Here is a 25,970-nt window from a genome sequence, read left to right as displayed (position 1 = left end):
ATGTCAACTGTTCATGACAGCCGCGTCGGAGAACTGCATGCACTGTAATGCCGGTTTTGAGTCTGAAAACAAAGCCCATTTTGTAGGTCTTTCAGAATCAATGAATTCTAGTGCACGACGCAGAGCCATTAGTTCTGCCGCCGTTGAGGTTGTGACATGCGATGTCTTGAACTGCAGTGTTATTCCTCGCGTTGGTATAACCACCGCACCACCAGAACTGGACGACGTAGTCGATCCATAGGTATAGATGTGCACGTGGTTGCTGTACTTTTCATGCAAGAGGAGTAAGCTCAGTTGTTTTAGAGCAGGGGCCGGTACATCTGACTTCTTCTGTAGTCCTGGAATCGTTACGTGTACTTGTGGACGGCTCAAACACCACGGAGGAAGCACTGGCTTGGCCGCAGGTGCGTACCCTGAAGTAAACGATGCACGATGTGCACTGACAGTAGCGCTAAATGTCGAGCAGGTCCTTTCAGCAGTGAGGCTCGCCAGGCGGTGGGAAGGAGTCCTAGCATAGTGTCTGAGATGCGTACGCATTGTCCCAACGGTAATGTGTGTCGTGATTGGGTAATCCTGGGCAATGGCAATGGTTTCAGCCGTTGACGCACTGCGTGGTAGGCCAAGACATATCTTAAGGGCTTGGGCTTGAATGCTTTGAACCGTACGGAGGTTAGTCTTGCAGGTGTTGGATATTGCAGGCAGGCTGTACCGCAGGAATCCAACGAACAACACCATGTACAGCTGTAACATACCGTGTATGGATACTCCCCAACTTTTTCCTGCAAGGAACCTGAACAGGTGACAGATAGCAGACAGCCGCTTTTTCACGTAATTCACGTGCGGAGTCCAAGACAGGTCTCTGTCAATTACGACTCCCAGGAACCTGTGACTGCTACCCGGAAATAGGCAAAGAATGCTAACCGCATTAATATCGATTGAAAAGGGTTTCAGGCAAGTAGACACGTTCTCTGCCATGCTATTCACTGCATGCTTAGAAGATGTATTGAAGCTGTTAAACTGGAATGGGGATTAGAAATGATGATCAACGGGGACCATTTCAACAACCTTCGTTTGCAGATGGCACTGTCATAATTATCGACGTTCGGATATGGCATGCAAAAGAATGATTGAGGACCTTATACGTCAAAGTGTACGAGCAGGTCTGAAGATTGAAACAAAAAAGTCTAAGGCAATGTTCAATATCCTGGGAATAGAACGAGATTTGGTGATACGCTGTCAGCCTCTGGAATCGCTGCAAGAGTACGTTTATTTAGATCGGTCAGTTAGTCAAAGGGGATTTCGATCACAAGAAGGAAACGTAGAGAAGATTAAAAATTGACTGGGTCGCATACGGCAAGCATTGCCAAGTCATGACAGGCAGATTACCGTTATCCTTGAGCAGCGCAACTGTCCCCTTGGCATTGTACTGAGACGATCGTTCGCCACTACGCTAGCTCGCCTGGATCACTGACCATTATCCGTTCTAAACATATTAAAATGCCGATCACGTAAGACATCGCAGCACGAGCAACAAAGACACTGCTATATGTTTTTTTTTCTTCAGCACAACAGACCTGCAGGGGCGGTAGTAGCGAGAATATGGGTTCATTGTGTGACATCAGTGCTGTGATTATGTGCAGTGACTTTCTTATTTTCTTACAACTCCCCCTCCACCGTTCCCCAGTGTAGGGTAGTAAACCGCAATTTCCGCTCTGGTTAATCTCCTTGCCTTCCACATTTCTTTTGTTTCTATCTCTTGGACCAGAAAAGTGTAAGATCTTCCGTATACCATGAACATGTGTTATAGCATAGTTTCGCCGTGTTACTCACGCAGCGTAGACCAGAATGCAGGTGTAGAGGAAGACCCTCCGACTCCTCACAAGGTCCAAGCAGCTGGCCTTCTTCGCCGCTTGCTCTTGCTGAAAAGTTGCGCAGCAAAACAAAACCAAGAAAGAGCCAGCTCATCAGGTTTAACGAACGTAAGGCAGCTTCATCTCAATACACCTTGTTATTAGAAAACAAAACGGGAGATAAATTCTGCTTGGCGAGATAGCGAGAGTGAACGGTGTTGGAAAGACAGGGAGGTCAACATGGCCCACGACCAGTTTGCTACCCTACGAAGGGGGGTAGCAAACCCCCTTCGTCTGCTTGCCAGACACCCTTCTTAATCGGTATTAATAGTATTAATAGGCTTTAGGCTTGTTCCGGTACAAGGACAAGCGAGAACACTGGCCTGTCTTCTACAAAGGGCGAGTTCTTTACTGAACCATAATGACCTTCCGTCCTCGTCTGTGCTTCCCTACGAAGGGAAGCGCAGTTGAGGACGGCAAAAAACTAGGTGGGGCTATGAAGTTAAGAAATTTGCAGGCGCAAGTTGGAATCAGCTAGCGCAAGACAGGGGTAATTGGAGATCACAGGGAGAGGCCTTCGTCCTGCAGTGGACATAAATATAGGATGATGATGATGATGATGATGATGATGATGATGATGATGATGATGATGAAGGGGGAAAGTGGTTAATGGGTGGAACGAAAGAAACGGGATACAATACTTATGGTGCTATCACCCGAGAGTGCACATCGAGACAACAGCAGTAACCGAGCTCTATCGACCCCAGGAAGACCGGTATAGAGAGAGGGAGATAAAAGCAAAGACAGGGAGGTTAATCAGAGGATATTTCCGGTTCCCGAAAGAGTGGTATGAATGATAAAAAAAAGGAGGGAGGAATGAATTTTGTAGAACTGTCTGTGCGGGCGGCTGTCACACAGTCTGTGAAGCCGCCACATAGTCATACACAGTGCCAATGCCCCGTTAAGAGAAGGAAGTGCAGTAACGCAGGTATTGTTTTGTGAAGTGGGCAAACTTCAGAAACTTCCCGTGACTCTCACTTCAGGTGTTTTGGCCGATAGCTGACAAAATTTGCAAAAACATTAACCGTACCCGTAACTTTACGCTTCTACAAGGACAAGCGAGAACACTGGCCTGTCTTCTACAAATGGCGAGTTCTTTACTGAACTATCATGACCAAATATTTTGACCTCACTGCTAAATACGAAGAAAAACAATGTATATATAAGCGTTAGATCTTTTGAAGTTATTCGAATCACTCATTGGTCGAGTCACTTGTACGCGCAGTCACTTTACTGGACCGTACTCGCGTAAAACGCGAGTCAGTGTACTGAGCCGTATCAAAGTCGCAGAACAAAGAGAGTGCTGAAGAGTCCTCTTGCGGCTGTAACTACTTGCCTCATGCTCGCCCACCTTCAACTCTATCTTCTGGAACTTTCCTCACCTATTATCTATACCGAATTATGGTTTGGCACAAGAGCATAAAACACCTACAATACTATCTGCAGAGAGAGAAGAGAAACAGAAGAAAGGACGGCAGGGAGGTTAACCAGACGCGCGTCCGGTTTGCTACCCTGTACTGGGGGAAGGGGGTATAGGGATGAAAAGAGAGAGACAGGAGATAGAGAGAGCACAGTTACGCAGCACATTTGAAGTTTCGCACCAGGTCTATACACGGTCGCCTAGACCTGTCGACTTCAGGTACTTCAACAAAGCTTTCATCGCTTTCTGTGCCATCGACACGTACGTTGTGCAAAAGTACAGAAAACTATATACAGGGTGTCCCAGCTATCACGCAGCAACGATTAAAAAAAGAGGAACGGCGTTACGCGAAGCCAACCTATGTGCGTATTGTTTCGAGTACAGTGGAATAGCCGCCAGTAATTTTTCGTTACTGAGATTTAAATAATTATTTCTAATTAATTATCTAACTCGAGAAGTACTGTCCTAATTATCAAAGTGTCAATGAGAAAGTTGTACAGCAACATGAAAAACTCCCGATACAGCTTTCTGTTGCTCAACACGTGCTACATAAATGTGTTTTCCGAGTGTGAAAGAAGCCCGCGAATACACGCACAATTGCCGCACCACTGGCCGCTCGAGGCACTTTGCGTGTATTCGCGGGCTTCTTTCATGCTCGTAAAAACACTTTTATGTAGCACGTATTGAGCAACAGAAAGCTGTATCGGGAGTTTTTCATGTTGCTCTACAACTTTCTCATTAACACTTTGATAATTAGGACAGTACTTCTCGAGGTAGATAATTAATCACAATCATTAATTAATTATCTCAGTAACGAAAAAATACTGGCGGCTATTCTACTGTACTGGAAACAATACGCACTAGGTTTGCTTTGCGCAACATCGTGCTGCGTGATAGCTGGGACACCCTGTATGTAGCTGTGCCACATTTTCAACAGCCTAGGCGTAGTCGGTGTTTTATTTCTGCACCAGCACCTTCTTCTATCACGTCAAAAACATTATGGTTACAGAAACGCAACCTGCAAGATTTTTTTCCTTAGTTGTCCAAGCACCGAGTCGATGTCGTCGATTGGCAGTCCGTTGTCAGCGCAGGCCTTTAGTACGACCTTTCGGGCCGCAGTCATTTTCCCCGTGGCTATCAACCAGCGCGGTGACTCCGGCAAGTACCTGAAATCATTACGCAATTAAATATGTTATAGACAGTTTAGTTTAAAATATGTGCACCCAAACCTAGGGAACCCTTGCGAAGAGCGTCTCGTCACTACGCATGCGTTGAACGCGAACCCCCCATTCTTTGGGTTTCCGCTCATATTAGCGTCGCGCGCATGCAGCGCCCTTACGACAAAAGGAACGAACTCATAAATTATTGTATTACGTGCCCTTGTTACACTCTTTATAACTCTAGTTGAATACCAATCGAGATCGAAACAAAGTAGCTGCGGTCATCAACCAAGGCATTCCAGATTAGAGCACGCCAGCCAAAATCTTTCCATTTTCATCGTTCTAGGCCTCGCATTGAGAACCGGTCATGAAAAGAGCGGTGGTTTATTGCTTAAATATTTGTCATTTAGACCAGGTGAGTGAGAAGCGATAGCCCACATCATCATTTGTTTGTTACGAGCGCGAAGTGTTACTCAGAAATCAGATAAAGATTTGGTGCTAGACGGGAGCCGTTGATTCGATGAGTGCCGTTATGGATGTCACTGTAAAACGCGTCCGCGCCGGGGTACCTAGGAAATGCAAAGATGTTGCTGGGTGGGGGGCACCCTCATCTTGGTGGCCATACTCTAGAGCTCCCTATTACCTTTGAATGTATCACCTCTTATACGCATAGGTTTTCACAACCCTTTTTGTGAGTTAAAAATCACATGCGCATATCTATATATCGTAGTCTATAGCACGTAAAACGCGCGCATATTCTACAGCACGTAGCTGTCCCACCGAAACGTGCATGATCGATGACATAAATTCATTTGAACAACATCAAGAGTTCTTGTGTCTTCCCGAGAGCCAAAAACGTACTTTTCAACCAAGCTTAGTGGCACACTGCTACAATGCATTGAATTAGAAAATGTTTTATATAAATTCTTTAAGCCTGCAGGTGGAACTTTCAGGAGCGTTATTAGTTGCTAATAAGTATTCTGCAAGATTGCATTTTTATGGGGTGCATTGCAGTGGAGCTGCTTAGCGAACTCATTGAGTCAGGGCTGCTGAGTTGTTTATAAAACGTCTTCGAGATGTTCTCGCAAGACACCTAGTATTCCAATATGGCACTGCGTCAGCACATATTGAAAACTCCTATAGGACATTTTCACGTGAAGTTGTTGTTCTTGGTAAGAGAAAACAGACGGAGGTTTCTGTGTTAAACAAGATCTAAACGAAATCTAGGAGGCAATAGCCGTCAATTGCCGAGTGGATGCTAGACGACGCCACCATTACGCGTCGCAGCGAACTCGGATTCTTCAACAACTGCCTAGTATCTTCACCATGACACCTAGTATATTCGCCTCGCTTGCGCAAGTTGATCAACGAGAACCTCAATCGACAATCGGTGAGCAGAAAATTCGGCACAGGCACTTAAAACTGCTTACGTGTGGAAACGCGAAAGCATTATAGTACCTTTGGGACTATCCAGATTGCCGCGACGTAACGTGTGCAATCACGCACGCACTAGGTACACCTTTATTCAACCAGAACCGTGAAGCCGCCGTGACGTCGCGGCCCGGCTTGGATTCCTACCCAGACCGAAATATACCAAATTTTCTTTTTGAAGCCATTAATTTACTTTGTTTTGAGATACCTCCCCGAGAAATGTGACGTCAATCCGAGCATTTTTAGACGTGTTTTTACACTTTGCGGCGTCGGCTATTTTTGGTACCATCGCTCGGTCACGCCGCCGACGACGACAGCAGATTTTCGCGTAATGGGGCATATAATGCTTTCGCATTAAAAACATTAGTGTCAGCTACACCGTGTGCAAGGGCGACCCGACCTTTCTATATATAGCAAGTCCTTTCAGTCGCAGTTTTATGAAATGAGCATTTATATTTACTTTCCTCACCATGACCAAACCACGAAGACCAGGAGGGGCACGCTGATGGCGCCCTGCAGGGACCTCCAGTCTTGCAGCAGCCACGCGAAGCCCGGAAGCATGATGATGCCGATGGCGAAGCCGACGCTGAAAGCCACAGCCGTCGTCGTCCGCTTCTGCGGACCGATCACCTCCATCACTGAAAACGCATAAGTGATGCCCGTTTAACATGACACGCGCACGAGACGACGCTAGGATAATGCGATCGATCATGAGAGAGCTTTACAAAAAACAGTTTCTAATTTTTTCCACCTCTTATCGCTGAAGTCGGAGTAGACGAGCCTACGCTGGCAATAATCGGGTGTTTCTCTATCATTTGTTCGGCGCGATCGGTGCATGTGGGACGATCCGCCTCTGCAGTGTCGCAGTTCCGAAAACACTCAGTACGATATCGATCCCCGTCCAACGGCCTTAAGAGATATGGGCCAGACCCCTCTTTACCAGGACTACGTGTAAAGTGGCTGGATATAGACTTTAAAGGGAGATGGCGCACTCATCACTTCGAATGAGGACCTGTAACAGCGCTCACACGAGGCAAACGAATACCATCCCAAAATGCACCTTTACGACCAGCAGCTATCCTACCAGCAGCTCTTCTTCAGCAACTCTTACTACCGGCTCTTGCTACCAGCAGCTCTTCTTCCGACTCTTCTAGTATGAGGCCAGCTGACGTCCTTTTGTTCATTCTGTTCCAGGTAACATAATTTTTTTACCGTTTGCGATTTGCTTTCATCGCATCACAGGGTAACGCTTGCTGAGTGGATCACTAGCCTACTACAATGCTTAAGTGGCCTCTCGGTGTCGTCAAGCTACAGTCTACGTTGACAAGTGTAGTTCCCTGTAACCGACTTAATTTGCGTGTCTACTGATTAGCTTGTTTGCTCGCTTCATTGGTCAGTCAGTCAGCCAGTCAGTCAAAGTGAACTCAGTCAGTCATTCAGTTAGTTGGCTGACTGACTGGCTGGCTAACTAGCTAGCTTGTTTATTAGATCGCTAGTTAGTTTAGTTCGTTGGCTCTCGAATTGTATACACAACGGAGACGGGGAGCCCGTGTCTATGGTTCTGCTTAAGACAGAACCATAGCGTGAGCCTGCTTGTGTTTTCTTGATTGACAGAGCACGCTTGCTTCTGTAGGTGAAGGAAGCTTAGAAGTTAGCCTCGGAACGTTGGTGAGAGTGGGAAGCAGAAGTTCTGACAATGTTTTCTCGCCTGACCACCGCAGTTGACGGCAACGCAGGAGAAACTTGAAAGTGAACTCACGAAGGCAGAAGCACGCGGTCTGTCCCAGTCCCAAGCCGAGGCCCAGAAGGCCTCTGGAGAGCAGCAGAAGAGAGAACCACGGAGACATAGCGACGCAGACGCTGCCAATGAAGCTGGTCACGTAGCCAGCGACTACCATGGGTCGTCGTCCGAGCCTAGATAATGGCGCAAACCAAAACGCCCCTTAGACAAGAGCACTTTGGTGAATTTCAAGGGCACGTTTCTCAAAGTGCTTGTCCGGGCTGGCTCATATTAATAAGAATTCCAGCAATAGTGGTCGAAACAACGGCAAGGATTCAGTGGGGGTCACGAAAGTGCACATTGTCACCTAAACCATCGCAGTTCTCTCAGTGACGCTATTTATTTATCATTTATTTATTTAGAAAATACTGCAGGCCCAAGATAGGGCCCATGCAGGAGGGGTATCAAAAGGTTTACACAAGCAAAAAAAAAAACATCGAACAAAATTCATTACAGATCATGAAGATAGGAAAAAAATAATATATACATAAACGTACGTTACACATTAATGAGCGGGTACCTATGGCCGTGAAAACAATTATAAAGATTGCAACTTTAGTGAAAACAATGCTATGGTTCACGACAAGGAAGAAAGAAAAAGGAAAGAAAAAGGAAAGGCTATTAGAGTTTGTGGTACGTTACAGGTGAAATAAAAGCACAAGTATTGCGATAGCAAAATGCTCAGTCAGAAAATACAAAACGTTGACAAAACTTCGCAGCTGGAAGCTGAAAAAAGGTCGCAGTTTCGCCCGAAAGGCGAAGCATCGATAGCGATAGCAAATTAGTGGACACCTCTACGAAGTAAGGATAGTAGTTTTATCAGCCGTATTAGCTTATAAACATAGGTATACTAAAGAAATAAACAAGCACGGTGTCACGCGCGCACAAGCAAACATGAACACATCTCACTCGATGACCGCGGAAACTCGCTGTAAAAACGCTGGGGTGAGGAAGCGCGGCTGCCGCAGCGAGCGAATTGACCTTCGTGCTGCGTCTCGCTTCAACGCGAACCAAGTGGTGAAAACACAGCACACGCGAAGCTTTCAGCGCTCGGCGCACTTTGTCCCCATCGAAGATCGCTTTCAAGATCGGGCCCGCGCGGCCATGCCATACGTTGCCGCCACCGGAGTAGAACGACTCCCCTCTCTCCCCTTTCCTCGGTGCCTTGTGCGCGACGGAAGACGTCGTGCTTCCTCCGCACTTTCCTCCCTAGCGCGCGAGATTGAGTCACCATCGTCGGCTCATCCTCGCACAGTCTAACTGGCACATACGGCACACGGCGCGGGGCGAGCATGTTATCGCCCTCGGACTGTTATCGCGACGGCGACGACAGAAACATTTCGTTTTTTTTTTTCTTTACATAAAGGTGTGCGTCTATGTTTTTGTTGGTGATGGCATTCTTGTGTGCGAATCAGTGCGTGCGTTCCCATTGTATCCACGTATGACTGTAAAACTACGATACTTTTGGAATAAGTGCGCGACGATGGGCTAGTATGTTCAGCAGGTATTGTCCCAAAAGGAATCGTGCCAGGAAAACGAAAAAATGAGAGTATCTGGAGGATGTGTTTGCTGTTTTCCCGAGAAACACCCCATATGCTGACTCACTCACCGTACATGCCAGTTAACTTTGATATGGTAAAAATGTTTATTCGTATTACGTTTATTAGTGGATTGTTCGTGCGAGGGCTTCATTCACCCCCGTAAGTGTCTATTGCCCACTTTCGTGGCGTACTGCGCATGTCCATTGTTTTGACAAGCACTAACCTACCTATGCTATTGCGATCTGAGAGGCAGTCTCTGCGCCATTATCTCTCTTCTCTTTACGTAAAGACGTGACACTGGGGGCATATTCTTTGAGGGTCCACCTAGCTTACCCGTTCATTTCGTCTGCTGCTGAAGTGCTGATTGGCTGAAGGCGACTGTTTCGTTCTGACGCGTATCCCAGTCCAGCCAGTCAGAACTTCACCAGCAGACAAAATGGACATGCCCGTCCAAAGACTAACCTGTCTCCCAGTGACGACACCAGCGTGCCGATGAGCATTCCGCTCATCGTAGCCGTCTGCACCAGGCTTCGCGTCCATGCTCGATCACACACCAGGTCCCACTGCATTTAAAAAAGCAAGCCATTACTCAATAGATGCAGTAAGACTCTGTGCACCACGATCAATTCACCCCAACTGAATGGCAAGCTTTAGATCGGACCCACCTCCGATATCTCCATTCAAATACCCGCAAAACGCAGAAATGTTTTATAAGAAACTTGCTGGGCACCATTTGAGTGAAAGTTGTTGAAAATGAGAGAGCATGGTCAATTTTAGTGACTACATAAAGCGAAATTTTTATTTGTGGCTTGAATTTTTTAATTCCCCAAAATTGATCACAATTCATTACAATGCACCTAAGTATTCGTTGAAGCTAACAAAAGTGATATATTATACACCGCTCTGAAATATACCGTTAATTCGTGAGTAGAACTTCTGCAAAGACCTCGTAAGCATTGCAACGTTGTGACTGTCATGTAAACTTAAATAGCTATATCTCACATTTCTCTGCTTGAGATTAACAGATGTAACTTATAAACTTCGTTATCTGTCTTTTGTGCGGAGTTTTGTAAACGTTGCGCAGTTTTTTGTTTACCATACGAATTTTGGACAATTTTTGTAAAGAATTTCAGGCCCGAAGTTAATATTCTGGTACATAGATTCACTAGGATTAATTTTCTTTCTCGAGTACAACAAATTTCCACCAAGTGAGTCCAGCAGTTGTCTCATAACTGCATTTGTGCGTTTTACGGGTATTTCAAGAGGGAAATCAGAATTCGCCCTGAGCTAAAGCTACCGCTACAGAGAAAGTTTAAGCTTCTATCTAAATATATCTATCTAAACGGATAAATCGTTTTTCTCGGCAACCACTGCACCCAATTTGATGAAGGTTGTTGCATTTAAGAGAAAATGATAAAATGTCAGTAGGAATACTCGCCGACGATCACATAATGTATCATCCGATAAATAACAGCGATGATCATCTCGCGCTCCAACGAGACCTTGAACTTGAGTGAATGGTGTAATACGTGGCTCATGACTCTAAACGTACCAAAGTGTAAAAAAAAGTGTCGTTCACTCGTAAACCTATTACATCGCAGTTTTCCTAACACACTAACAGCCTTGTATCCCCTACTACACAGCATAAGTACCTAAGCGTGCTCCTCACAGCGAACTTATCATGGTCTGAGCACATTACGAGCGTCTCTGCAAACGCGTAGAAGTCATTAATATGTTTGCGCCGGAACTTGCGTGGTGTGTATCCTGACTTGCGTAACCTGGCCTATTTAATGTTCGTTCGGCCTCAGTTTGAATACGCCTCTCCTATCTGGTCCCCACATTAGAAATACCTTATTGAAGCCTTGGAAATAATTCAAAATAGGGCAAGTCGTGTTATCACAGTGCTTAGTCAAGCACAGCTCAAATGAAAACCGAACTATCGCTACAGTTGTTGAACACTCGTCGGGATAATTCCTTGCTATCGTTATTACATAAAATTATTCATTCACTCTGATGGTTCATTCCTACGAGGCTTGGAACATCAAGTCTTCAAATCGCGCAGATTAAAGAACAACTTCAGCTGTGCCAGCTTATATGGTGTGACATAGGCATTGAACTTTTCACCCCTGCCACATGCAATCCGCCTCTATAAAACAGCCTCTGATATAATGAAATTGTGAGGTTATACGCAGTGGTGTAGCTAGGTCGTCTGGCACCCGGGGCCCATAGGTCATCTATACTGAGCTCCTAGTGGTCACAAAGACACATAACCTGATAGAATATCGGGAAATATCCTTACAAAATTCACCTTTTTTATAAACTTCCCTACAATTGATACACGACACTGCACTTATAACACGAAGTCACACAACAACAACAACAAAATGATAAAAAGACAGTTAGCTGGAACAAGGAGACAGTGGTTTAATTCAATACCACGAAATTGATACAAAACTAATCGAAACGATAAAACACTGACAAATGAAACAATGTATTGACCCTTTTCGCGGAGCAGTTTGTTTTAGAGAAACGAGATGGCGCTCACGGCGGTGCGCCGTACCTCTCCTCAGCGACCGCGCACGAATATGAAACCATTACCGCTTCTACCTTGCTTCCGTGCGATCAGCTGTCAGAAATGCAACTGAGTTTTCGCTAACACACTGTGCTCCAATCATGCTAGATTGAATCGTGTGGATTGAGGACGTGTGCAGTAGTTGGCTGCAAAAGTAGTGACTGGCATGTTAAGGAATAGAATGAATCTGTGTGGCCAAGTTTGCGGACCGCTGCTGCAACTGCCCGAACGTGTTACCGGCACTTCGTGATGTACGGCTTTCTTCGAGGATACAGAAATTTGCTCATCCGCCAGCCCTGTATCGCTAACCTTCAAAGAAAGGGCTTCATCCCCAGAACGTCGGCAAGAGTGAGTACCGCTCGTTAAACAATTACAAATGGAGTAGCGCCACTTCCTGTCATAGTAAGTTTCGCGCACGTTATTTATACACATCTGTCCCAAATGGCAGGAAAACTTACGCCCACTCTGTCGCCGACGTATCAAGAATAAGTGAATGGGTGCACACTTCAATATATGCACACTGTATACGCACAATAAATGACGGACTACACCGATAGCACACGAATGGTCAACGCTGCATGTTTCGTGACGGTCCACAAGAGTAAGCGATTTACTAGCTGTAATATATATTTGCTACAAGGTATTACAATGTACAAAACAGCTACGTTTCAAGCCTTGTGCGCAGCAAGAACAAATCTATCGGAACTGAGCACACCCGCGAGCAATTAGGCAGCAAATAATCAGATAGTGGCCGCACAGAGGAACTTCACTGAGTCAGAAACTGGCAAGCCACTGCTTCAAAATATTTGCCGAATAAAGAACAAAGAGCAAAACACACTAATCCTGACTGAATTCATGAGCGGAATGTTTGCATAGCTTGGAATACATATTTAGCTCCGCTTTTAGAGCAAGCACCATATACGCTGCTTGCGCCGTTTGGGCATAGCTTAATCAGCTCCGAAAGTGATTTTGCATGTTCTTTGAAGCTGTGATCAAAGCTTCGTGTCGTCCACCTAGTCACCGTCTACGATATCTCAGAAAACAGAGGTTTTCTAAGCCGCGCCGGCGTCATACACTTCCATTGTAAACAAGGAGGGAACGGAGGCAGTTGAGGCAAGCAATGGACGCGTCACCACGTGATCAAACATGGCAGCGCCTACGAGATCGCCGCGAAAAGGGTCAATACGTACTGACGACACACAAACCATGGTGGGACATTGAGCGTATTACACTAAAACGTAATTAGCGGCAAGGACTCATTTTCTTCAGAAGTTCTATCCGATACTTTGCTTCTCCAAATCCATTAATTACGGCAGTAAAGTTTACATTTTTACGTGTTCTTTTTCTATAGTCAGTATCGCCAAGTTTGATAGCCTTTCATCACTCATAGCGGAGCGTGGAGATGTTTTGATCAGCTTTAACTTGGAAAAGTTCCTTTCTGATGATGCAACTGACACACAGATCGTGAGGAACAAGCGAAAGAGAACGGTAAGATTTTGGAGGGACTCAAAGATGTTCCATTTGCCGACAAATTCCAGCAACTGTTGTGCACTCCATATCCTCGTGGCATCAAGGTGCTTTCCGGCGGCCTTGAGGTGCCTTCGCAAGCGGAAGATCACTGTGGCGATTTAATCGCCTGAAAATTTGTCATATATTTCAGTAAGACTCGACCTCGACGTTTGAAGCATTTCCACAGTTTCAAACATCATGGAAACAGGCTCAATGGTGCTTACAACCAATGTCACCGGCCTTCTCCATAGCCTAAGTGCGCGGGTGTCCAGCTCTCTGTGGAAACGATCAAGGCATTCAAACATTACCCTTTCCGTCTGTTCTGTTAAGTTCAGGTCAGTGTCCCCAGCTCTTTCTCCTGCCACCTTCTTGCGATATCTAACCCGTTGTTGTACCGCAATCCCCATTTCCTCACATTTTGCTATGGCTTGGGCGATGGCCTTTTACGCGCAACTTCAACACGCTGCTTTTCCAGGAACATCCTTAACGATTTGGGCTTCAGAGTGCTGTGCTGGGGGCCGATTCCTACAGACTGCAAGTACTTCTGTGTTTCGTTGACTTCCTGTATATAGGACCTCCGACCAGAAATACATAAAACTTAGAAAAGTCGCATACAGCAGCAACCAAACTCAATGCACCCCTCCGTGTTTCCACGTTGAACTTGGCATCCTGCAGTGCTTCCAGCGTCAAGATTATCTGCTCATAGCGCCTTCGTGCTGCGCGCACTGCCTCGTAAAGAGCGCTCCACATCGTCTGGCCGCGCTTGTGATCTTTTCACCGTCGCTCTCGAGACACGCTTATCCGTAAACGCCAGCGCCCACAGGAGAATTTTATCTTGCTGCTGTTTTACAGCGTAAGCTGTGTTGGGCTCATTGCAATAGACGACGAAGTGTCTCTTGGCGGAGTGTTGTTCTTATACCTCTGGCTATTTTTGTGAAATCTCCAGTATATCGATCAGGCGTCGCGCCTTGTTCGGTGGCGATGGACGTGGACCGCCCAGGGCGTCTGCCGGATCCGGCGGCGTCAGCGACGGCCGCCTCCAGGAAGCGGATCGGGCTCCACACTGACAGCGACAGCGAAGGCACCCATATCTACTCGCTCAGCAGCGAGGACCTTTCCGACGACGAAGGCTTCCAACTTGTGCGGAGCCGCAAGGCGAAGAGAAGGAACACCAGGTCCTCTTCATCCTCCAGTACACAAACTGTTGAGCCCATGCGGAACTCCGACGCCAACACCATTCTGTTTATGCCTGTGATACCCAACGGTAACATGAAGCGGCTTAACAGGCAATCTGTCTCGATGCTGCTGGAAACCGTGGTGCCAAATGAAATCACGGACATTAGAGTGAACACCCGCAAAAATGTACTGGCGGTTGATGTTCTGCATGCGGGTGCTCTTAGCGCCCTACGCAAAGTAACAGATCTTGATGGCATGCAGGTGCGCTCTCACATACCACTGGGCTCTGATGTCATCACCGGTGTAATATATGATGTAGACTTGGCCATTCTCAACAATCACTTGCCGATTCTGGTAAAAGCAGCAAGTGATCGTGAAGTCATTGTTCATGTCTACCGCCTGGGCAACTCAAGTTGCGTGAAGATTGTTTTCAAGGGCAACTGCCTCCCGTCTCACGTTAAGGTAGGCCACTTTCGGCATCCGGTCCGGCCTTTCATTCCGAAGCCTCTACAGTGCCGCAACTGCATGAAGATCGGACACGTGAGCAGCGTCTGTGAGAATGCAACAGTGTGCCCCCGCTGCGCTGAACCACACGCCGCGGATGAATGTGCCGCCACTGTTATGAAATGTCCAAACTGCCACGGATCTCATGAGGCCTCATCGAAAGAATGCCCCAAGATTAAGAAGGAAATGGCTATCTTAAAAGAGATGGCAAGAGATCATTCCTCTCACAGAGAAGCCGCCGCTAAAATCAGGAAGCGACGCTCCCGTCGCCAATGTTCTTCAAGAAAAGCTTCTGCGTCGGTGATGCGTATGCCATGTCCCAAGTGACCTCCTCCACTGCCACTCAGGCCATTGACATTAGAAAGGCCTACAAAGGACAAGAGCACTGGGAAAAAAACGGACACCGAAGCCTGGCCTGCCTTGCCAAAGCGGCAGCCACCAGCAGAATCACTGCACACCGATGGAAGTCGGCCATCCCGGGTATCTCCTGCCGGTGAATTGACTGAACAGGATCGGCAAGTGGTTGTAATGGTGTGATCACTAATGAATACGATTCGCATGCTACTGAACAAGCTGCAGACACCATGCAGCTGAAAGCGCATTGCAAATACTGGATGCATTGAATCCAGTACTTGCACGCCTCCTATAAGCACCATGGCTCACCCAGCACTTTCTTTTCGCACTGAAGTTAGAAGTGCGACGATTTTTCAATGGAATGCCAGAGGCTTGAAGTCCCGCATCTCGGATTTGCGCCAATTTGTATTGAAGAATCGGTTCCCTATACTTGTTATTTGTGAACCGAACGTATCAAAGCCCTACAGACTATCTGGTTACGAAGCGTTTGCATCTTCCACATGCGAGGAACGGAGCAACGTTCTCATTTACATCCGCACGGACTTGAACTATGTTTCGCATGCTGTTCAGCCTCATGACTACAACCAATACGTATGCCTCCGCGTCAAAAAGAACAAAATGGCATTTACTCTTATTGGTTGTTACATCACCCCATCACGACGATTTGACCCTGAAAGACTGAAAGACATATTAAAGGAAAATGATGGCCCCTGGGTCATCAGTGGGGACTTCAATGCGCACCACTTGCTTTGGGGAAGCACCAAGATAAACTCCGCGGGAAGGAATGTTGCGTCGCTTGCCTCTGATTATGACCTCTGCATCATGAACGATGGTAGCCCGACGTATCTGCGGGGTTCTAGGTATAGCAGCTGCCTGGACTTGACTTTGGTGTCACGGAACTTCACATCACGTGTTAAATGGTTTTGCGACATCGAGACTCATGGGAGTGATCACATCCCCACCTACTTAACGATTAATGGACTCACTCGATCTTTCTCTCGTGGTATCTTGAAGAGCACTGACTGGACTAGGTTTACGTCGCTTATGGAAGAAGCATGTGGGGCAGATTTCGCCGGCGACATCGCCGACACCATCACAGAAGCACTTAAAGTTTCCAAGTGTTCATCATCGTTGTCATCAAGCCGAACGGATTTCGACATTGAACTTGAAAGACTTCGTGCGATTCGACGGCGTGCAGAACGACGATACAGACGCACTAAATCAATTTATGATCTGAGAGACGCTCGTCGCATTCAAAAGAAAATTCAGCGTCGCATACACAAACTAGAGAGTGAGTGATGGAGGACATTCTGCAAGTCACTGGACCCTCGCAAGCCGCTTTCACATATCTGGAGGACAGTACGTGGTCTTCGTTCATTCCCACAACAACGACACCCATTTGCAGCTTTGGCCCTCCATCTTGGCCAAACAGAGCTTGGTGTGGCGGAGGAATTCTGTGCGAGAGTCACTGGCGAGCCTGTCAGCATCAACGTTGATGTAAGGGACCTCCCAGCGGCTAAGGTACCGGAAATGGACGTGTCCTTTACCATGGAAGAACTCGAAGCTGCCATGGCAGTCTCTAAGTCTCTAAACGATCATCCTGTCCAGGCCCTGATGGCGTCACCTATCCTGCCCTGGGACACCTTGGACAAGAGGCAAGAAGAGCGCTTCTGAACAGCTTTAATAACTCATGGCATAGAGGTACAGTTCCCCAGCAATGGAAGTTAAGTCGGCTGGTACCATTACTAAAGCCGGGAAAATCTCCGTTGGACTTGGCGGCATATCGCCCTATTGCCCTTGCCAGCTGCATCGGCAAGGTTATGGAAAGGATGGTCCTTGCACGTCTAGAGTGGTATCTCGAGCGTTACAATATCTACCCCGCTTCCATGGCAGGCTTTCGTCGAGGTCGTTCTTCAATTGACAGCGTTATTGACCTCACAACGTTTGTGCAGCAGGAGAAAAGCCGTAAGCGCATATCAGTTGCGCTCTTTCTTGACGTGAAAGACGCGTATGACAACGTTGCACATGATGCCATCGTCACCTCCCTGGAGACTATTGGAATCGGCGGCCGCATGCTTCGTTGGTTATCCGACTACACAACTCGCCGGTCGTTTTTTGTGCAAACAGAAGATGGTCCCACAACTGAACATTACACGTACTGCGGCGTGCCTCAGGGAGGAGTATTGAGTCCGACGTTGTTCAATGTGACACTCATTGGACTAACTGACGTTTTACCTAAGACAATCTGTCTCTCGATATACGCATATGACACCTCCCTTTGGACTTGTGCAGTTACTCGGCTTCAGGTGCGTGCGCGTTTGCAATGGGCAGCAACCTTGACATCAGCATATCTTCAAGCACACGGCTTGACTGTGTCAACCGAGAAATGCGCATTGGTTGCATTCACAAGGAAACTTATGACACCATACCCAGTCTATATTAATGGACACACTATTGCCTACCGAAAGACCCATCGATTTTTAGGTGTAATAATCGACCGCAATCTTTCCTGGAGCCCTCATTGCTCGTACCTGAAGAAAAAACTGTCGTCGATAGCCCAGGTACTGAGATTCATGTGCGGGAAAACATGGGGCACATCTGTACGCTCCATGCTTCAGTTGTACAGAGCTCTATTTCTGGGATACCTACGCTACAGCCTTCCAGTGTTGTCCAATACGTACAAGTCAAATGTTCGCTCGTTGGAGAGCTTACAGGGCCAAGCATTGCGCACTTGCTTAGGACTTCCTCGCGCCACGTCAACACCTGCAACAATCGTCCTCGCCAAAGATCATCCGATCCAAACATACGTTGCAGTGGATTGTCTCAGGGCGCATATCCGCCATCTTTCCCGCGTCCCCGATCATCACTTGGCATTCTTGCCTTCGCAGAGACCTCGTTCCACGTTTTCTGAAGTTATCGTCACCAATCCAGATTGCCTTCCATCAGGATACACCCCAGCAGCAAGGCCTTCATTACCCTTGTGGTGCCTGCAACAGCCTCAGGTTCGCCTAAGTATTCCGGGAGTAAAGAAGAAGGCCAATCACCCAAGAATAGCTCTTAAACAGATGACGCTGCTATTAATGAATGAGACCTACTGGGACCGAATACACATCTATACCGATGGTTCCGTCTCATCTACCAGTTCTTCAGGTGCCGTTGTCATTCCGGCTACGAAAACCACACTCAAGTTCAAACTGTCACACGTGACAACATCAACAGCGGCAGAGCTTGCTGCCCTGCGTGCTGCTGTACAATACCTTCTGCAAGAGACACCTCAGAAATGGGTCATATTTTGTGATTCTAAGGCAGCACTTCAGAGTCTGCATTTTGCCATTTATCACAGGACTCATGAGCAGCTGGTATATGAGATAAGAGAAGACCACCATCAAGCTATCACTAAAGGGCATGAAATTATATTTCAGTGGCTACCGGGACATACCAGCATTGCTGGTAATGACCTCGCCGACGAAGCCGCCCGGTCTGCTCATCTGGAAGGCCGACCAGTTCCAAGCCCCTTATCCAGGACCGACGCTGCAGGAAAACTTCATATCGTGGCTAAAGCTATGACATACACATATCGGTCTTCTCTTAACCTCCCGAAGTGTCATCTCCACAAAATTGACCCATCCTTGAAGCTACAAATACCATCAAACATTTCCCGCTCTGAGGCGACAGTCTTCTGCCGCCTCTGGCTCGGGGTGGCATTTACAAAGGCCTACTCATTCCGCATTGGAATTGGGGATACGCCCATGTGCGACTCTTGTGGAACTACAGAAACAATTGAACATGTCTTATGTCTCTGTCCCCAGTTCGACGTCGAGCGTGAAGCTCTCCGGACAGCATTGAACCGGCTGGACTCTCAACCATTTTCTGAAATGAAGATCCTTGGGCCATGGGCGTATGCGTCGATGGCACAGAAAGCCACGAAAGCCTTGTTGCACTACCTCAAGTCGACAGGTCTTGGCGACCGTCTGTAGACTTCGTGCGAAGTTCCTTTGTGCGCGAAACTGTACTCTCTCTATTTCTTTCTCTCTCTCTCTTTTCATCCCTATACCCCCTTTCCCCAGTGCAGGGTAGCAAACCGGACGTGCGTCGGGTTAACCTCCCTGCCTCTCCTCTCTTCTATTTCTCTCTCTCTATTCCAATAGCCGTTTCGGTTCGCGATGGTGTCCGCCGCCGCCGATGCCGGTGTCCCTAACCGCTATCGCCGGAAACGCGAAAAGAAGTACCCGGGCCCCCGGCGGGATCGAACCCGCTGCGCGGGAGTCAGATACTTTACCATTGAGTCACGCAAGCGCTTGCGATCAAGCAGCGGAAAAATGCCCTATAACGCTTCCTAGGCAGGCGCGCCGGCGCAGACGACGAGATGCGGTTCAGACAAGGCGCGCATTCACCGCGATTCCGAACCTCCGCCAGTATGGTGGCACCATCTATTTAAGGCGCCTGCAAACGACATCGTGCACGACATGTAAGTTGCATATAGCAGTTGCATGCTGCATGTAACTGTACCTGGTATTCTGGATACCTCTTCGGTACACGTTATGGCGTCTCCTCGCAAGGTACGAACCACTGCTGAAGAAGCGAATCGTAGAGCTACCTGCGGGGCTACAACCAGGCATCATCGGGCTCAGCAGACTGCTGTGCAGAGAGCATTACAAGCCGCGGCTCGCCGTCGACGCCGGGCGGGCAGTTCAGATTGTTCTCGTCAAAACGAGGCGAAGAGACTGCCGCGAAGACCCTGTTGTGCGTGGTGCCAAAATTGGAGCTACTCTTGAGCCGCTCTACCAGCTTACGCTGTGACTGTGCTGCGTGTGCCGCGCAGGCCTGTGACTTTTTGTTCGTCTTCGCAGTGCGGACTGAACGGAATGGGGACCCAAGAGCCGCATCGCCAGACTGTATGTTTAGCGACGCCCGCTCCGAGCATGAGCGCACCGCACCAGCGCACCGTGCGCACATGAAACGTTCCGCTAATTCGAGTAGTTTAGCGACCACTTAGCGAATTAAATTTTTTAGCCCGCGCGTTCGCGCCATTATTACATAGGATGTTGATAAAGGTGCAGCCGACAATTCTGCAGCACTACACATCTGCTACATGGGTACTGTATACATGAGCTCGGGCTGCTGGTTATCGGGGCATTCTTTACCATTTACGCCCAGTCAAGGTGGCGGAAAGAGGGGGTCTTCAGACATATATTACACTGCCCCTCCCAACTGGCACCTGGCACCCAAGGTCCCCCGCCCCCCCCCCCCCTTTTACTACGCCACTGGTTATACGTGCCAAAACAACGACCTGATTATGAGGCACGCCGTAGTGGGGAACTCCGGAATAATTTGGACCGCCCGGTGTTCTTTAACGTGTACCTAAATCTAAGTACACAGGTGTTTCCCCATTTTGCCTCCATATAAATGCGGCCGCCATGGCCGGGATTTCATCCCGTCCATGTCACGTACTTTTACGTGACAAAACCTTGATCTGATCATGAAGCACACCATAGGAGGGCACTTCTAAGTTATTTTGACCACCTCGAGTTCTCTAACGTTCAACTCGCACCCGAAACTGCACGAGCGTTCTTGCATTTCGCACCCATCGGAATGCGGTCGCCGTGGCCAGAACCGAACCAACGAACTCGTTCTCCGCCGTGCAAGCCACAGCCTCTTAACTATCACGGCAGGTGTCTGGGATGTAGTTCACATTTATTAAAAGAAACGGCGAAGAATGCAGTGCTAATGTGCTTCCGCGATAGTATCTACAAACTGAGCACAATTTGAAAGATAAGCATTTATACAGTTTATTATGAAACACGGAAGATTAAACTTGCGAAGCTTAACGAGAAGTTCTTCGTGAAGGACGCGATCAAATGGGCTTTGCTGACGCCGAAAAAAAAGAATGCCTTTTTTTGCCGAGAGCATCGAGTGTCGAAGCAACATCCGCGCCCTCTTGTTACATCATTAGGTTCGCTGAATGAGTGTACTGCATAGTACGCTTGTACTCCTCATATATATCTGTGCGCGCTCTCCAGCATGAATGTTGACTTCCTTTAAACACATGCCATCGTGAGTTGTCTTCGTGAGTTTATATCCCCTTAACACCGTGAATCGGGTGAGCATTCTTTCATGTCCTCGCGTTTGGCTGACTAGAAATGTATATAACAGGGACCAGGTAGGCTCGGAACGTTTACTGGTACTAATGCCAGCCGTGCAAATTGCGCACAGTACCTTAAGAAGCATTAGTATTGTATAGCCCCGATGATATAGTGTTGTCCTCGTGCAATGCAAAATTAGGATTGTTATTTCTATAAATATTTTTCTCTCTAAACAAGTGCCTTCGTATTTTCGCTAGGCCTGCCGACATTGACATCATCGCATCGCAAATATTCAATTGATTTTTCAAGCTGCCAATAGTCTACGCGCCTCTCCGTCATCTGCAGAGGCGAATGTGACGCGGCGGTCACGAAGCGTAGGTCCGGTTCTCGACGACATGAATAGTCGGTTAGGCATTCGAATATTCACACCAATTGTTGATTGTGGCTGGTTCTTCTTATATTTCTTGTTGCAGGAACGCACTATTACTAAGTAAACAAGATTGATACGTGTACATTGGACATGCCGGTATTATATTTGCAGCTAAAATACCAGTAGGGAACGTAGACAAACACAACTCTGACTCTCTGCTGAAGGTTTTAAAAGGAGCACTCAAGATACTTCACGTCTCTAGCCCTCGTGATCATTTCGTTTTGTAGTGTTGCTCTTGTAAATATTTGCTATATGTAGTTCTACTTTCAAATAACACCGTCACCTTAGAACCAGCCGATGTGTTTTTATGTCTACTTTCTCGTATGGTCTATCTCGCTGGAAAAAAAAAGGCACTACAAACCTCAAATAGAATAGAGTTCGAAAACCTTGACTCAGATCTGTCATTCGTGTTGACAAAGTGAAACACACCAAGTCTTTTCGCACCTACTCACCTCTTGCACCAGAGAACTTCGGTAGTAGCTCCGACCGTACTCCCATTGGTTGCAGCGTACCGTCCCATTACCGAACACTGGAGTGCCGTTGCCGGAGAACTCGAAGTCAAACATCCGGCAACGACCACCGCGAAGTGACGACGAATATGCGTCAGAGGTCGAGTTCGACAGCACCAGCGATTTCCACTGTTCTGACGTCACGTTCGCGGCCAGGCTATCTGGCCTCGCGCACCAGTAATCAACCGCCGGCAGGAAAAAGCTGTAGATGACCAGGTGCAGACCGTTGGGAATTCCTCTGAGAAGACAGAAGAGGTAGACGTTCCTCTGGAACTTGCCGTAATCTCCGATAACAGTTGTGACGTCCATCTCGGTCATATTCTGGCACCGTTGTCTCGCCGACGTCTGTTGATCTACGATTCAACTCTGTATTTAATCGAAATGATTATGCATTGGCACCACTGCCTTGAACAGCAGGCTGTGCAACGTTCACCTTTGAGTTCCTACGCCTCCTGTAAGGTACGTGCTTCGGTTCTTCGCTCACAAGCCACAACAGGGATTGCTCTGTCTTGAAGGCCGAGCCCGCGTTCACACGGAAGCTGCGTGCAGCGAACGGGTCGGGCGCTGAGTTCGGCACGTACAGTCGAGGTGCGTCACACACTTGCCCTAAGCAATCACTCAAGCGCGTTATCGGCACAAGTTACTCAGAGAAGACGTCTAGTCGGCATCTCTTCCTTTGCAGATTTCTTATGTCAATGTTTCCATTCGTTCGAAGAAAAAAACGGAAATATGCACTCGATGCTACAATGCAGCAGCAATCTTCGATTTGTTTTTTTTTTTCCTGAAACACTCAAAGATGAGTAATCTGTTATCATTTCTTTCGGAAACAACAAACAAAAAGACAGCTTTCGTTTCACGTGAGCGTTTTAAACTGGTGTGAACGAGGTGCCTCCTTTTCTTGGCCACAACAAAATGCAAGTGTGACCTATACGGCTTATGGCCCGTCTGTGTTTACCCTAGAAATCTCGCAAACCACACAGTTTTTCTTCCTAAGGTTTTTCGTTCTTCTGTTCTTTCTATATATGTGAGCACCAGCACTTCTTTTACGTCCTTGGTTCCCGGAAGTGCCGAATCATCTCTTTCTTCTGCGCCAGGAAGCGCGAAGCCAAGCAGAACAATGTCAAAAAGGTTCCTCACCAGAAATCGGCGCAGGTGGTTCACTAGCCGGTTCTCCTTCCCTTGTCATGTCAATTACTGTCCTTGGTGAAAAAATTGGTCAGTTGCTCGAATGCAGAAGTTGAGCACGTAGGAACACAGCCGACCACTCTGTTGTCTATCTCTAACAAAACAGCGCCTTCAGAACACCTAGCTTTCAAAAATGAAAAGCTTCCCTCTGAAGTCACAGTCTCATGAGCCAGGCTTGGCTTTTCCTATTGAGAATGACCACAGGTATGAAGAAATCATCTTGTCCCGAGTCCTTTATGGCGTCTCGGTGCTTCTCTCGAGGACTCTACAAAAATTTCTTGGGCAGTCAGCGTCCTTGCCCCCCAGCTAGTCTTTGGGCAATCCTGCAACGCGCAGGCATCGTGTAAGTGCGCGGCCAGCTATATGGCATCGCTGTACCTTATCTCGATTAGGTTATGGCACTGTTCCACAAAGTGATGACGACGGTTCCGTCCATTTACGATGTCCAGGACTGTTATTCGGGTTTCTTCATACACGCTGCCAACGTGTACTTCGAGACGTGCTGCTCGGACATATTTCTGCAAGGAGTTCAAGGCTCTGACCTAGTTTAAGCTTGGCTGTGGTCCACACGAGCGTACCTGTGTGCACGCAGCTAGTGTGTTGGCCGTCAGACCGTATATGGCTGGCCGACTCTTGCCTGCTCGTCTGTAACGTTAACAATCCTTGTGCAGCACAAGGGCGTTGCGGGAGCCATCGATAATCTTTCATTCAGCCATTCGACCGAATCTCCGTTTTTAGACATACCTCGCTTGGGGTCACTGAAATGTTCGGCAGCAAGCTTGCTACTTACATAAGGCAACTGATGTTTGAAAACAAGCGCGGCATTTAAAATATGCCACGTTTATAAATCTCGTACAAATTATGCATTGCAAACGCCAACATACATAACACCACTCACATCGAATTAACACTTCGCGCTGCTTGAAGTATTAATGCATTATATGTCAGATGATCGCTATAAAAGGAGGATCCATAAACTTCTTAGTAATAGATGTACCGTATCTGAACGTAAATAACACGAGCAGGGACTTTCGGTCTGTCAGAAAAAATTATATATATAGTGATTATAACGCAATGTCATGCCTCAAAGAAACGGGTATAACGACGCATACCAGCAGGGCAATATTCAACGTTACTACAAACGGCCTTCTCGAAATAAAGTACAAGAACGAATGTGTGCACAATTCATTTATTGTCACTACTGAAGTATTTATTTGTGAGTGGGAACGAGAACTGCGTCGTCTTCCGTGAATGCAAAGTTATTGGACAGGCGCCACTTAAGAACTTCCCGAGGCACAATCATACATGGCAAAGCCGGGTTCGATTGTGCGTGTTCGAAGATGGCTCCTCAAGCGGTAGCGATTGCTGCCGTGCCAAGTTGTTTAGTTCAGTGTAGCTTGAAGTACCAGTAAAAAAAGCGCATTATATTCGTGTCATGAACCGAAATGTAGCGCAAGGCGCGTTCTGAGGATGGAAAATTCCCCCAGAAATGTACGGAAACAAAAACTGCGTCATATTCTAGCAATTGCGGTATTTTGTGTGACTGTAATTGTGCATACTACATTCTTTGCACTATTGTACATTTGCTGCACATTGATGTTTCTGTTTAGTCACCTATTACTGCTGCATATCTTTGTTCTAAAGTATGTAATTACCGTATAAACCTGAGTATACAGGTAGATCGGCCCGGAATATAGGCAGACTCCTGACCTTGAAGGGGAAAAAAGGGGCGATAAGTTTTTAACCGAAAAATGCCACAATACTCATTTTTATTTACCGCTTCGCCCCTACGTCATCCGAGCTCCAGTCCGCGTGTCCGTGTTCGTACGAACGGCACGGGTCTCATTCGTCGGATCAATCTCCACTTTCACTGGATGATGACGGCTTCTCGCTCTCCGCTTATACGTCGTGATCAGTTCCGTTCATCAGCTCTACTCCGGCCGCGGCTGCGCATGGCGCGGCTGAGCGCGACCGCGTGGGCCCTATCTTGAAAGCGATCTGCGATGAGCACAGAATCTAGGTGCGCCGAGCACTGATAGCTTCGTGTGCTCTGTGTTTTCGCCGCTTAGTTCGCGTTGAAGCGAAATGCAGCACGAAGGTCAATTCGCACACTGCTCAAGGTCGATCCAAATAGGTCGCGAAGCTTCGGACGAAAAGCGGTTTAGAACGAATTGTCACCGACATCAGCAAGGGTGGTTCTGGGAGCAGCGATTCAAGCGCGACTATGTTTGGAGGTAACAAACATTGCGAAAGAAAAAAGCGTTTCTTAATTAAAGCGAGACATTCATCCAACGGAAATAAAATTCCTAATCAATTTTGTATACCTATGGCGAGAAAAAAACAACTCTATTTTACTTGATAATTATCAATAAATACATTTTTTTCAGCGCCCACCGTAAGCGCGGC

The 25,970-nt window shown here is 47.3% G+C and overlaps 1 protein-coding gene across 2 annotated transcripts in view; it reads right to left on the bottom strand.

Annotated features, from left to right (window-relative positions):
• LOC125939645 (organic cation transporter protein-like) overlaps positions 1-23,837 on the bottom strand; it is a 92,788-nt gene extending 68,951 nt beyond the window's left edge. For both annotated transcript variants that reach the window (XR_007467099.1, XM_037715433.2), the window contains exons 1-6: positions 22,323-23,837; positions 9,705-9,805; positions 7,681-7,835; positions 6,391-6,559; positions 4,349-4,496; positions 1,831-1,919 (exon numbers count right to left, since the gene is read on the bottom strand). Coding sequence is in view for 1 of the 2 variants with exons in the window: in XM_037715433.2 (XP_037571361.1) it covers positions 1,831-1,919; positions 4,349-4,496; positions 6,391-6,559; positions 7,681-7,835; positions 9,705-9,805; positions 22,323-22,697 (1,037 nt within the window). In the remaining variant the exon portion in view is untranslated. The remainder of the gene's footprint in view (positions 1-1,830; positions 1,920-4,348; positions 4,497-6,390; positions 6,560-7,680; positions 7,836-9,704; positions 9,806-22,322) is intronic.
• Positions 23,838-25,970: the final 2,133 nt, after the last annotated feature.

Source organism: Dermacentor silvarum, chromosome 5 (genome assembly GCF_013339745.2).
Source record: "Dermacentor silvarum isolate Dsil-2018 chromosome 5, BIME_Dsil_1.4, whole genome shotgun sequence".
Taxonomy (NCBI): Eukaryota; Metazoa; Arthropoda; class Arachnida; order Ixodida; family Ixodidae; genus Dermacentor; species Dermacentor silvarum.
This window is presented reverse-complemented; position numbering and strand designations above follow the sequence as displayed.